General features: G+C 39.7%; 1 protein-coding gene across 1 annotated transcript in view; it reads right to left on the reverse strand.

The window, feature by feature from the left end:
- Positions 1 to 483: 483 nt before the first annotated feature.
- Positions 484 to 12,182, reverse strand: part of LOC137297204 (transient receptor potential cation channel subfamily V member 5-like) — a 61,481-nt gene continuing 49,782 nt past the window's right edge. The window contains exons 12-16 of the mRNA XM_067829215.1: positions 10,766 to 10,875; positions 9,530 to 9,642; positions 7,607 to 7,768; positions 6,842 to 7,039; positions 484 to 1,389 (exon numbers count right to left, since the gene is read on the reverse strand). Of these exons, the coding sequence (XP_067685316.1) occupies positions 484 to 1,389; positions 6,842 to 7,039; positions 7,607 to 7,768; positions 9,530 to 9,642; positions 10,766 to 10,875 (1,489 nt within the window). The remainder of the gene's footprint in view (positions 1,390 to 6,841; positions 7,040 to 7,606; positions 7,769 to 9,529; positions 9,643 to 10,765; positions 10,876 to 12,182) is intronic.

The following is a 12,182-nucleotide window of genomic DNA, read 5'->3' on the forward strand; positions in this document are numbered from 1 at the left end:
ATAAATAGCTGGGTTGGGCACAAATGTGATCTGACAAAAAACAAACAATAATGGCATTGCTAATGATTAAATATTGACTTCAAATTGTGTTTTCTCAATTTTCTATTGAAAGTGTCATCAAAACAAAATAAAACAAAATCGTATGTCAACAAATAAATAATGACTTGGAAAGAAAAATATGATATATGTATATTTGCCTGAAAGGATTATGCCGTAAAACCATTAAAATTTTTAAAGCACAACATAAAAAAATGTTTTCATCTGGTAACAAATAATTTCAACAACATTCAAATTACCCTATTATTTGTGGATTCTGTAGAACATATAGATACAGCAACAATAAATAATTAACAAAAATGCTGTGACTGGCATAATTATCAACATAATATACCCTTTAAAACGCAATCTCTGCAAGAACTGTCATGTAACAATGCATTTATACATATTTTTCAAACAAAAAATCCACTGAGAAGACTAACATAACTAACCACTGGACGTATTGGCATCCACAGTCTCTGATGAGGGCTGTTCTTTGTCACCAGAATCCTTTGAAGCAAGCTGATCTTCACCACCAGCATCCATTGAGGGGTGTTCCTTAACACCAAAATTGTTTGATGAAGTAGAATCCTTATCATCCTTCAACAATGGGGTGAGTGAGGACTGAGAATTTGTAGCAATGGTCTTCATGGGAGAACTTGATTTCTTCCTCTTTCTCTTCTCTTTCTTTCTTCTGGGCACCGTTGGCGCCTCTTCGGTAGTCCCTCTTCCATCTTCATCTTCATGCTGCAGGGTTTCCAGACTCTTTGCACCACTGACACTGTCTTTGTCCTGCTGGTCCGAAGTCAGAGAAAACACAGACCTAGTCGGTGACTTGTGTGACAAGCTATCAAACTTGTCGTTATTGCTTAAAATGCTAACGCCATCCAGGGAATCAACATTGCTGACATCACCAGATTTTGGGATAAGAGGGAACACTCGGTTACTGTACACCATTGGTTTCCGGCTCTTGGGGCTACCGAGAATTGGACCGGAAGGCATAATTCGCTCCACTTGTTTCGGCCGCCCATTTGGAATGATTGGCAGGCTTTGCTCTTGTATTGGTGACATGTCCTGACCCCTGGGACTGATTTTTTCAATGACCTGAGGGTCAGATATAAATGTCTGACCTTTTGTAAGGTCAATGTCACGTTCCCAGGCAAGCTGGGCTACAGTGGAAGAGAATGTCTGTCCAAACAGATCTGCAGAAGATGATAACTTTTCGTCTTCGAAAGAAGTGCTCTCTATTTGTGTCAGCGTCGGTCTGGATCGGTATTGAAGACGATTGATATTAACTGTCTCACCACGTTTCCGAGCTTCCTTCAGCTGGGTCACTATCTCCTTGCCAATCCGCTAAAAGAGACAAGAAGACAAGATTTTGAAAATATCCAAACTCAATCCAAACTCAACACTAAGAGACAAATATATGATGAAACCATACACTACTTATTATTTGGTATCTGTTTTAATTGTTAACAATAATAATGATATTATCAGGGTTCTTGTTATATCATGTCAGAAAGGCAGAAAAATTAGGTAATGATCTTGCCCATGGATATAAATCATACAAAGTATGTATTCTGGGTTGGTGACTTAGTGGACACATGTGTCAGATCTTTTTGTATTTAAGCAAGTCATAAAACAGTTGACCCAAAAAGATCCTTGACAGAATTCAGCAACCCAAATTTGTTAAACAAGCAGAAAATAGCAACAAAAAACTTCAAACAGACTTACAGAAATTAGTCTGCAGCATGCAAACTCAATTAGGGAGAAGTAATTGAGTCTTGGCCAGACAAACAAATGACCAGCAATGCTCAGGGTACGGTGACCACCATCAGCTATGTTGGTAATTTCATCACTGGTGCCAGTCCAGTTCCGTCTCACATTAACCAACAACATGCTCCTGATGTTATGGTATGAAAAACCATCAAATATCATCATACAACACATCTGTAAATGAGCAGCTAGTATAGACCATGTGAGATCAAATTCCAGGTCTGTGATTGGCTACTCCATGGTGACGACCTGAGGTGAGATCATGACGGACAACTTTCCTGATTGTATTTTAAAAGTTTGATGAGGTTCTGATAACATTCATATATTATAAAATGAATTAATGGTGTTAGGTGTTATCTAGCTCTCAGTACCACCCTTGCCATGAAAATCCACAGATGCGGAAGGTCGCGTTAGTTGTCCACAGTCAGCCATTTGATGAGTATCATTTATCAATGCATGACTGTGATTCTGATAACAGACAACATGCTAAAACACTGCAATCAAAGGGTATGCAAATCACATCACAGCACACGAGCTTGACGATTTTTCTAACATGTTATATTGATAGTTGTAGTAAAATTAGTAGCAGCTGTAGTATTCTGTATCATGATTGACTTGAATGTATTGTCATCTGACGTAACTATCACACAACAGAATTAAACATACCACATCATTGCTGTTTATGTCTTATGTTTTATGCCTTTGGTTGCTACAAGGGACGCTGCTTGTGCTGTCACATTCAGTGGTGCGGTTTTACGTTTCAATGAATGTATGGCCCAGAATTTCCCTTTCTGGTAAAAACAGTGATATATATTGAAAGTCTACTGAATAGCCCATGCATTTGACACAACTATGAATTTGACATCCTGGTAAAAAACACTGATATATATTGAAAGTTTAAATTTGTTGAACAATCCACGAGTTTGACATAAGTCAAAAACAGGAATAAAATCATTTAAAGTTTGCTGGTGAAAATATGGATAAACCCAGCAAAGGTTAAAAGAGATCATAAAATTCCTGAACCACAGACTTGCTGATCGAAAGTCAGATGTCTTGCCATACGACTAAAGAGATTCAAACCATCACTAGACTGATAGGAAACCTAAGTACTTATGGTCTTATGCACTTTCTTGTCACTTTGTGACTTTCATTAATTGGTTTTCTAGGAAATGTGACACCTACCAAAAACCGATGAAGGTGTGCTATAATCTATTAATCATTACGTAAATTTCATCTGGGGTCCCTGCAGGTAGCAAAAGTACTGCAAGTCTCCATGATCCCTAGTGTGGTGATCTAAATTCTGTTGTTGGTGACCTAAAGCCTGTTTTTATATTGTATTGTCCAAACAGTGCTATTACTTTCAACTTTCCATACTTGTTTTAGGTTCGTCTGTCGTACAGACCCTGAAGTATATATATCCAAGAAAGCCCACGCAAGTCTAGAAAATGTTGCTAGTCTAGATTCCCCTAGCTTCTGAAAATGAAGAAAGTCTTGGGGCTCCATTTCATTATATTATTTTTTTTGACTATTGAACGTTTTTTTTTTCAGTAAAATATGTTCATTTCAGAGACTAGTTAGTCTAGTTTTAGTTGTAAATGTGATATTCTAGGCGTTTTACTGTCCCTTGTCAACTGGTTTTTATGATATATACACATTTCATGCCAATATCAAATATGTTCTTGTTACGATATGGCAGAAATATTGTCAATGTGATGTTAAATTTTAACTCATTCACTCATAATGAATATGCACTGATGCAATGGTGACCTCGAATCCTACAGCTCTGTATTGCATAAGTTAGGCAAGGTTTACTGACTCCATAAAAATATCTGTATCCTTGTTAGGACTATCTGTCTGCGCCATCTTCTGTGAGCAGGGTTCTTTATTTACAGTGAACATGAATAACACCAATTTTGTATGCAAACAACATATCAGTAACAATGGAGAAGATTACGTCTTGTCTTCTTGTGTCCGCAATAAATTGTCACTTTACGCAACCACTCAGGGTTCAAAGGCTGTAACAGACAACTTTATTGTTGTACGTTATGGAATGCATGGGACGCTTACGAGGTGCGGCTGTCTTTAGTCTCTATCAAATCACCACGCACAATGACCATACAATGCCCTTATTGAGACTCCGGAGACTGACTGCCTGACAATGATGCATTAGTAATGCCTATCAGGCACTTACAATTAGAGTTAATGTACTCCCTCAAGTATTGAGGCGGTGCAACGGCCCGCCTTACAATGAGAGCTTATATGTTGGCCGAGCTGGTTAAGGCGCCGGGCTAAGTGATCCACCGAGGTTAAGGTGTTGGGATCGAGCCCATCTGTGACCGGGGGTAAAAACCTTGGAGTCAACTTTGTGTGCAGACTTTTCCAGTGTTGTCACAACCTCTAGTGTACAGTACACAACTCTGTGCACTTAAAAGAACCCACGAATCCATTGGTATATGACCAGATGGTGGCCACATGAATACGTGGAAACACCTTGTTGCGGGTACAGCAACGTGCAGTGAACATGGACAGTGTACTGTACTGCAAAGGGCCTTACAATGAGAGTTTATGTACTCCCCCATGTATTGAGGTGCAGCAAAGGGCCTTACAATGAGAGCTAATGTACTCCCCCATGTACTGAGGTGCTGCAAAGGGTCTTACAATGAGAGCTAATGTACTCCCCCCATATTGAGGTGCTGCAAAGGGTCTTACAATGAGAGCTAATGTACTCCCCCCTGTATTGGGGTGCTGCAAAGGGCCTTACAATGAGAGATAATGTACTCCCCCCATATTGAGGTGCAGCAAAGGGTCTTACAATGAGAGCTAATGTACTCCCCCCATATTGAGGTGCTGCAAAGGACCTTACAATGAGAGCTAATGTACTCCCCCCATATTGAGGTGCTGCAAAGGGTCTTACAATGAGAGCTAATGTACTCCCCCCTGTATTAAGAGATTGACTAAGTGAGTGAGCTAAGTTTGATGCCGCATTCAGCAATATTCCAGCTATATGGCGGCCAACTGTAAATAACTGAGTCTGAGCCAGAGTATCCAATGATCAACAGCATGAGCACTGAACTGCGCAACTGGGAACTGATGACATGTGTCAACCAAGTCAGCGAGCCTGACCGCCCAATCCTGTTAGTCACCTCTTACAACAAGCATAGTCGACTTTTATGGTAAGCATGGCTTGCTGAAGACCTATTTAAGCCCTGATCGTCATGGGACCCTGTGTTGAGGTGCTGTAGATGGCCTTACAATAAGAGCTAACATACTACCCCCTGTAGTGAGATGCTACAGAGGGACTTACAATGAGCTAGGTCTGATATACTACCCTTGCAGTGAGATGCTACAGAGGGACTTACAATGAGCTAGGTCTGATATACTACCCTTACTGTGAGATGCTACAGAGGGCCTTACAATGAGCTAGGTCTGATATACTACCCTTGCAGTGAGATGCTACAGAGGGCCTTACAATGAGGTCTGATATACTACCCTTGCAGTGAGATGCTACAGAGGGACTTACAATGAGCTAGGTCTGATATACTACCCTTGCAGTGAGATGCTACAGAGGGACTTACAATGAGCTAGGTCTGATATACTACCCTTGCAGTGAGATGCTACAGAGGGACTTACAATGAGCTAGGTCTGATATACTACCCTTGCAGTGAGATGCTACAGAGGGCCTTACAATGAGGTCTGATATACTACCCTTACTGTGAGATGCTACAGAGGGCCTTACAATGAGCTAGGTCTGATATACTACCCTTGCAGTGAGATGCTACAGAGGGCCTTACAATGAGCTAGGTCTGATATACTACCCTTGCAGTGAGATGCTACAGAGGGCCTTACAATGAGCTAGGTCTGATATACTACCCTTGCAGTGAGATGCTACAGAGGGCCTTACAATGAGCTAGGTCTGATATACTACCCTTACTGTGAGATGCTACAGAGGGCCTTACAATGAGCTAGGTCTGATATACTACCCTTGCGGTGAGATGCTACAGAGGGACTTATGAGGTCTGATATACTACCCTTGAAGTGAGATGCTACAGAGGGCCTTACAATGAGGTCTGATTTACTACTCTTGCAGTGAGATGCTACAGAGGGCCTTACAATGAGGTTCCTTTGGTATGTCTGCACTGTGCTGCAGACGGCCTTACAATGAGGTTGTTTGCAGTATGCACTAGACACCTTCATTACTCTCCTTGTATACCGTGCTCTCTTGTGCAGAGATTGTTTACAGCCTCGTTTACATTTCCCCAGATACTTCAAGGTAGCTTCTTGTCCCTATATATATGAGTGACTTGACTGCAATTGCAAGCCTTTGTTCCACAACCTGACTTGTGTCATATCCACAGTTCCATCTGGATACCTCTCAGGAATCACAGTACACTTTTGTATTTACTGATTTCTGTGTCAACCTCTGAAGGTTCTGAATCAACCTGTTACTTGCCTACGACTGTCTCTCACTTGCATAAAAATAACATGACCATGTCCAAAGTCTAGCCATATCACACCTGTGCTTCAGAAATTGCACTGGCTACCAGTCTGTCAGAAAATCTCCTTTAAAGTTCTCTGCATCACCTACAAGTGTGTAACAGGGGCTGCTCCCGCTTATCTCTGAGAACTTCAGCTTTACACACCAGCAAGATCTCTCAGATCTGCTTCACAGACCCTCCTACGTGTACCCGAAGTCAGAACTGTCGGGTTTGGCCAAAGATCCCTTGTGTCTTCTGCAGCCACGGAATGGAACAGCCTTCCCCATACACTTCGAACTGCACCATTATACTCATCATTCTGATCATATCTGAAAACTTATCTGTTCCAAAAAGTCTACCCTTCCTGTTGATGTGTATCGAATGAACATAATTTAATCCTGTGTTGTATGACTTTCAACACTGGGCGCTTTGAGCATGCATTATGCATGGAGAAATGCGCATTACAGATGGACTATCATTATTATTGTTACATCTACCACAGGAGGATTGTTCTGACTTAGGAGAACCATACTGGGTGCTGTATTCAGCCTCACCTTCCAGTTGCTGATGGCTGCCTTCCTTTGCTTTGCCTTAGTCTTGGACGTGGTCTTGATGACCACGAGGGCCCTGGCCTCGGTCTTCTGGTTGTCTGGGGTAGGAGGTCCGGCAATCTTCACAGCATACTCCTGCTGGAACTTGAGTAGCTGCTTCTTGGAGAACCCCCTCTCCAGCACAACCACAATCTTGGCCCACTGAAACACAAGCATAAATCTTAGCCCACTGAAACACAACCCTGATCTTAACATACCAGGAGTTCATAAATACTTTGAAAAGCCACTTGCCACAGGGCATGTGACTTCAAGAAAGTAACTTGTCCTGACTTATTTACCACTTACCCTGATTTTATGACACACTGCCTGATGTTACTGTTTATTGGCTACTGTCATAGCTATTTATCAAAGAGCGATAATTTCACTCTCTACTAGCTCTACTTTATTATTAGTGCTAATTTTGAGCATAGTCTCATTATGAGCAGATATGGAGTGAAATCCAAAATTATTTGCAGTTTCAAACGATAAGTGGAAATTATCTAGTGGTCCATGTACATGTAAGATACCCTTATCTGATTGCCCAAAATGAAAACTGACTTGACCCGGGCATCGGGCGATGGGATTTTTGCATACTACAACACAAATATTACATTAACCCACTGGAACAGAACAATGAACTTAGCCTAATGAAACACAAGCACAACACTTCCAAAATGATAGCCAAATAAAAAAGAATGATCTTGGCATCCATTGAAGCACATAACGTACCTGTTTCCTCCACTCCTTCTCTGACTTGGAGATGACCTGCGTGTAAGTGTTGCCCATCATGGCTATCAACATGTTCAGCAGCAGGATCGGCACCAGGAACATGAAGAACGCAAACACTATCTTTGTCAGCTGGGGGTAGCGGGCATAGTTAAATGCCTCGTACTGAAACAGACATCATTCCAGTGATGATCCTGTGATGTCTTTGACATAGATATTAAGAGTGTCCCTTTGGTTAATGCTGGTAAGAGGTGACTAATGGGCTTGCTGACTTGGTTGACATATGTCATCGGTTCCCAATTGTGCAGATCGATATTCATGTTGTTGATCACTGGATTGTCTGATCCAGACTCGATTATTTACAGACCGCCGCCATATAGCTGCAATATTGCTGGCTGTGGCGTAATACTAAACTCACTCACTCATTCACTAATGCTGGTATTGCTGAAACCAATCATTCTCAATGTTGCTGGAATAGTCAGCAACTTCAAATCGTTAACAAGCATATTAGTGGATGTTTCTTCTTTTGCCGCTTAGGAAACAGTTGTAACTAGGGCGGTAACAATTTGGTTTGATTCACTGAAAATTTACCATAGTTTCAATGTTCAATAACCATTTTGCCAAAACAGAAAGACTGTATGATCAAGAGCCAACAGCATCTGCAAATCAAACCCCCCTGAACAGATACTGAAACATATTTGTGTCTTGATGAAGTTTATACAAAGACTGACAGCCTTATCAGGAAAATGGCAGTTTCAGCCATGTGAAATTCAAAACATACTGGTTGTATTGCTATGTATCCATATTTATGATCATATCTATTGTCTTTGTAGCCATACATAAATCAATACAGCCCTTTTTTTGGTTAATGGAACAAAATATCAAGGAAATAACCAATGCTCCTTCTATGTCCTGCACATAATAGAGGTTGATGGGTTCCATAATTCTACATTTTGCATAGATTACAGCACTGAAATAGATAAAAACCCTGATAAATTCTTCTAAACATTCTTCTAAATAACTATATATATATATATATATATGCATATATATACATATATGCATGCATGTATGTATGTATGTATGTATGTATGTATGTATGTATGTATGTATGTATGTATGTATGTATGTATGTATGTATGTATGTATGTATGTATAAAGAAAGTGATGAGAATACCAAGCGTACAGTTGTAGATATATAAGAAGAAGTTTCCAAAATAATAACACAACACAGATCTTCTCATACATGTTTCAATCGTGTATCTTCAGGGAGATGTCATTTCAGATAAACAGACTGTTATGACGTCACTTTTGTCTTGATGTCACAATACAACTGTATACAAATGTTCTGACGTGGCGTTGCCATGATGTAACATTGCGGCTTTAACATTGACATTAATACAACAGAAGCATAAAAAAAACCAAATATAATTCCAATACATTGTGTTACTGATTTAATGATGGACACAATTCTTTTATAAAGAAGTTTTCTTTAGCTTTGCGCAGCATGGCACCAGCAGTATTCATCTTGTAAAAAGGCAATATTTTAAATTTTATTTCCTTTCCTGCTGCGCATTTGTCGATGTGAGCGCTTATGGGGATGCACCTGGTTTTGGGGTCCTTAATCTGCTGTTTATGGACACGCATTCTGTCCCTCAAGCACTCTGTTTGTCCAATGTACTCTTCATGACACCCTTGGCATATAATAACATAAATAATATGTTTTGCGGAGCAGTCCATGTTAGAGTGTACATGAAACATTTGTTTCCTGTTTTTGAATTTAATACATGAGCTTTCAAGTATATACTCACAAGTTCCACAATTTCCCCGTTTACATTTTGAGATTATGCACATGAAGCAGTTTAACCCATGCTAACAAGTTTTAACTGAAATAAAATAAATAGCCTTAATTGATCAAAATCTGACCTTGAACTCTCCCAAGGTCATCTGGAAAAGGTTCATCACTGTGTCTTCCAAAGTCGAAAACTTCTGGACATCAGAGTTGTCTGTTTCCACATCTCGGAACAGGAAAAAGAAGCCTGAAGGGCAAAGAAATGAACAAATTAGTGTTATCTCAAGTACACATGAGCCTTCCCCCAGGTCAAACAACAAAATGAGTAAAAGGTGCAGATTATTTCAACAATTTATTCAGTACTAAACCTGTATCAATATCAAATTCATTACCAGTATAAGATGCTTACCGCTCACAAAACGTATTTGCTTAAAAAAAGAAAAAAAAAGAATCTATAGTGAAAGAAATAATTGAGTGAGTTAAAATTTAAAGTCATATCAGCAATACTTCAGCCATATCGCAACTAAATAAAGATATAGTTTTATAATAATTAAAAAGTAAATTATAAACATCTGTCAATGAAAGAGAGTAAGATAACTAGACTACCACAGATACAAATGTAAAACTAGTAATTATCTAAAGGGTATATGTTCTGTGAGAATGTAGAGCCAACAAAGGGAGGTAATAAACTCATAGATCCATGCCATAGATGCATCCAGTGTATAGTGGAGATTTATCAGAATGTATATCTGGATGATATCGAGGATGTTCAGCCTTGGAAAATTTAACAATACCTTAAAAGCACAGAAATGCTATGATAAAAAAATCTGTATGTTTAAATTTCCTATGATGGTTTTGAAACTGAAAGCTATTAGCAGTATCCTGGAGAGACTTAACTGAACAGGCAATATAATAAAGTGACTTCATACACTACATACTTGTATTCACGGCATATAGAGCAACACTAAATAATACCATCATAAATATTAGTTCTTGTGAATATTTTTCACAGATGAAAATATATCACTCATGTGAATTGAGGAAGTAGTAGTGTTTTCATAATTCAGCTGCCAAATCATGAGTGAGTGATTTAGTTCAGTTTTATGCCGCACTCAGCAATATTCCAGCTATATGGTGACGGTCTGTAAATAATCAAGTGTAGACCAGACAATCCAGTGATCAACAGCACGAGCACTGATCTGCGCAATTCGGAAGCGATGACGTGTCAACCAAGTCAGCGAACCCTATCACCCGATCCCGTTAGTTGCCTCTTACAACAAGCATAGTCGCCTTGCAAAATCATGACATTCTAAGAGGTCAGACTATCACAGACATGATATAGGATCACACACTGCGCATCTTAAACCTACCTTGAGTGAATCCAATGAGAAAGATAATATAGATGAGTGCGAATCTGAAGAGGTCCCCTTTAATCATCTTATAGATCATGGTAACGAAGGGGCCGGTTAGTTTCACACCCCTGTGGAAAAGTGCAAAAAAACCCAAAACAATCAAACTGTGTAGCTCAAGATCACATGTGCTCATTGTGTAGTTAGTACAAGGTAAGCGTAACATCGAACTTGCGTTAATGCATCTACAACAGCAGAAGTCTCGGACCTATGTCCTATAGGGTTATCTCCCCTTTCCAATACCATATTGTATTTTTGCACTTGCTAATCTGTAGTGAGTGAGTGAGTGAGTGAGTGAGTGAGTGAGTGAGTGAGCTCTTAGCAATATCACAGCAGGTAGCAGGAATGGGCTTCACACACTGTACCCCTGTGGGGAATCAAACCCGGGTCTACGGCAGGGTGTTCATCAAGACAAGCAAACGCCTTAACCACTAAACTACCCCCCTGCACATGCCAATCTTTAGCAGCATTGGCTTGCGCCGCTTTGAACAGTGACATGATAGTGTGTGAGGCTGATGTGATATAAACTAGATACAACAGATACAGATCATCCATGCATGTGATTTGGGGAAAGGGAAGTTCATGGATATGAAGCCGACAAATCTCAAAACAACAGATTCATACCCACAACAATTCAAACTAATGTGTTTCCATGACACCCAAACTATGTACATGATGAAGCCTTATGTGACTGTAAAGAGACTTACTTTCTTCCCCACTTGGAAAATTTTTATTGCCATTAAATTACTGGGTTGGTCTGTTTTATGGATTTTGTAAATAAGCATTCACACATCTACCATTTTGGTGAGTGTGTAAGTTTGGGTTTACACTAATGAATATTGCAGCAATATGATGGCAGGGGGCATCAGAAATAAGTTTTGAGTTTGAGTCATTTGAATGACGAGTGATCACTTTAACTACGAAGCTACCTCCTGCAGCTAGTATTTGTGAACTCATTGTGGGACTTCAGGGCCCTACAGCTTGTACAGAAGTCTATAGCTATCTGAAATCAAAACAGACATCCAAGATCTTGAATTTCTTAACACCGGCAGGTAAGCGAAAATCAAGTAACGTGACATAACCTGACACCAGGATGTGAACTGAGGACTGAAATGAAAGACTGAAAGATAAACAAAAACACTCCAATCTCCTGAAATAAAGTCCTGTTCAACATCTAAAGATAAATATCATGAAGATCAAATAATGCATGTGTCTGTGTAATAATGCTCACTGTGGTAATTAGATCAACACACTCGTGATATGTTTATCTGTTTAGCCTTGTCAAACAGCAAGTTTTGTAGATGAAAACAAACAATCCATGTCTGTGTGAGCCATAATGCTTATAGTCATATCTAGACGTACAGACCGTGACTTGATG

This window comes from Haliotis asinina, chromosome 9, assembly GCF_037392515.1.
Source record: "Haliotis asinina isolate JCU_RB_2024 chromosome 9, JCU_Hal_asi_v2, whole genome shotgun sequence".
Lineage (NCBI taxonomy): Eukaryota > Metazoa > Mollusca > Gastropoda > Lepetellida > Haliotidae > Haliotis > Haliotis asinina.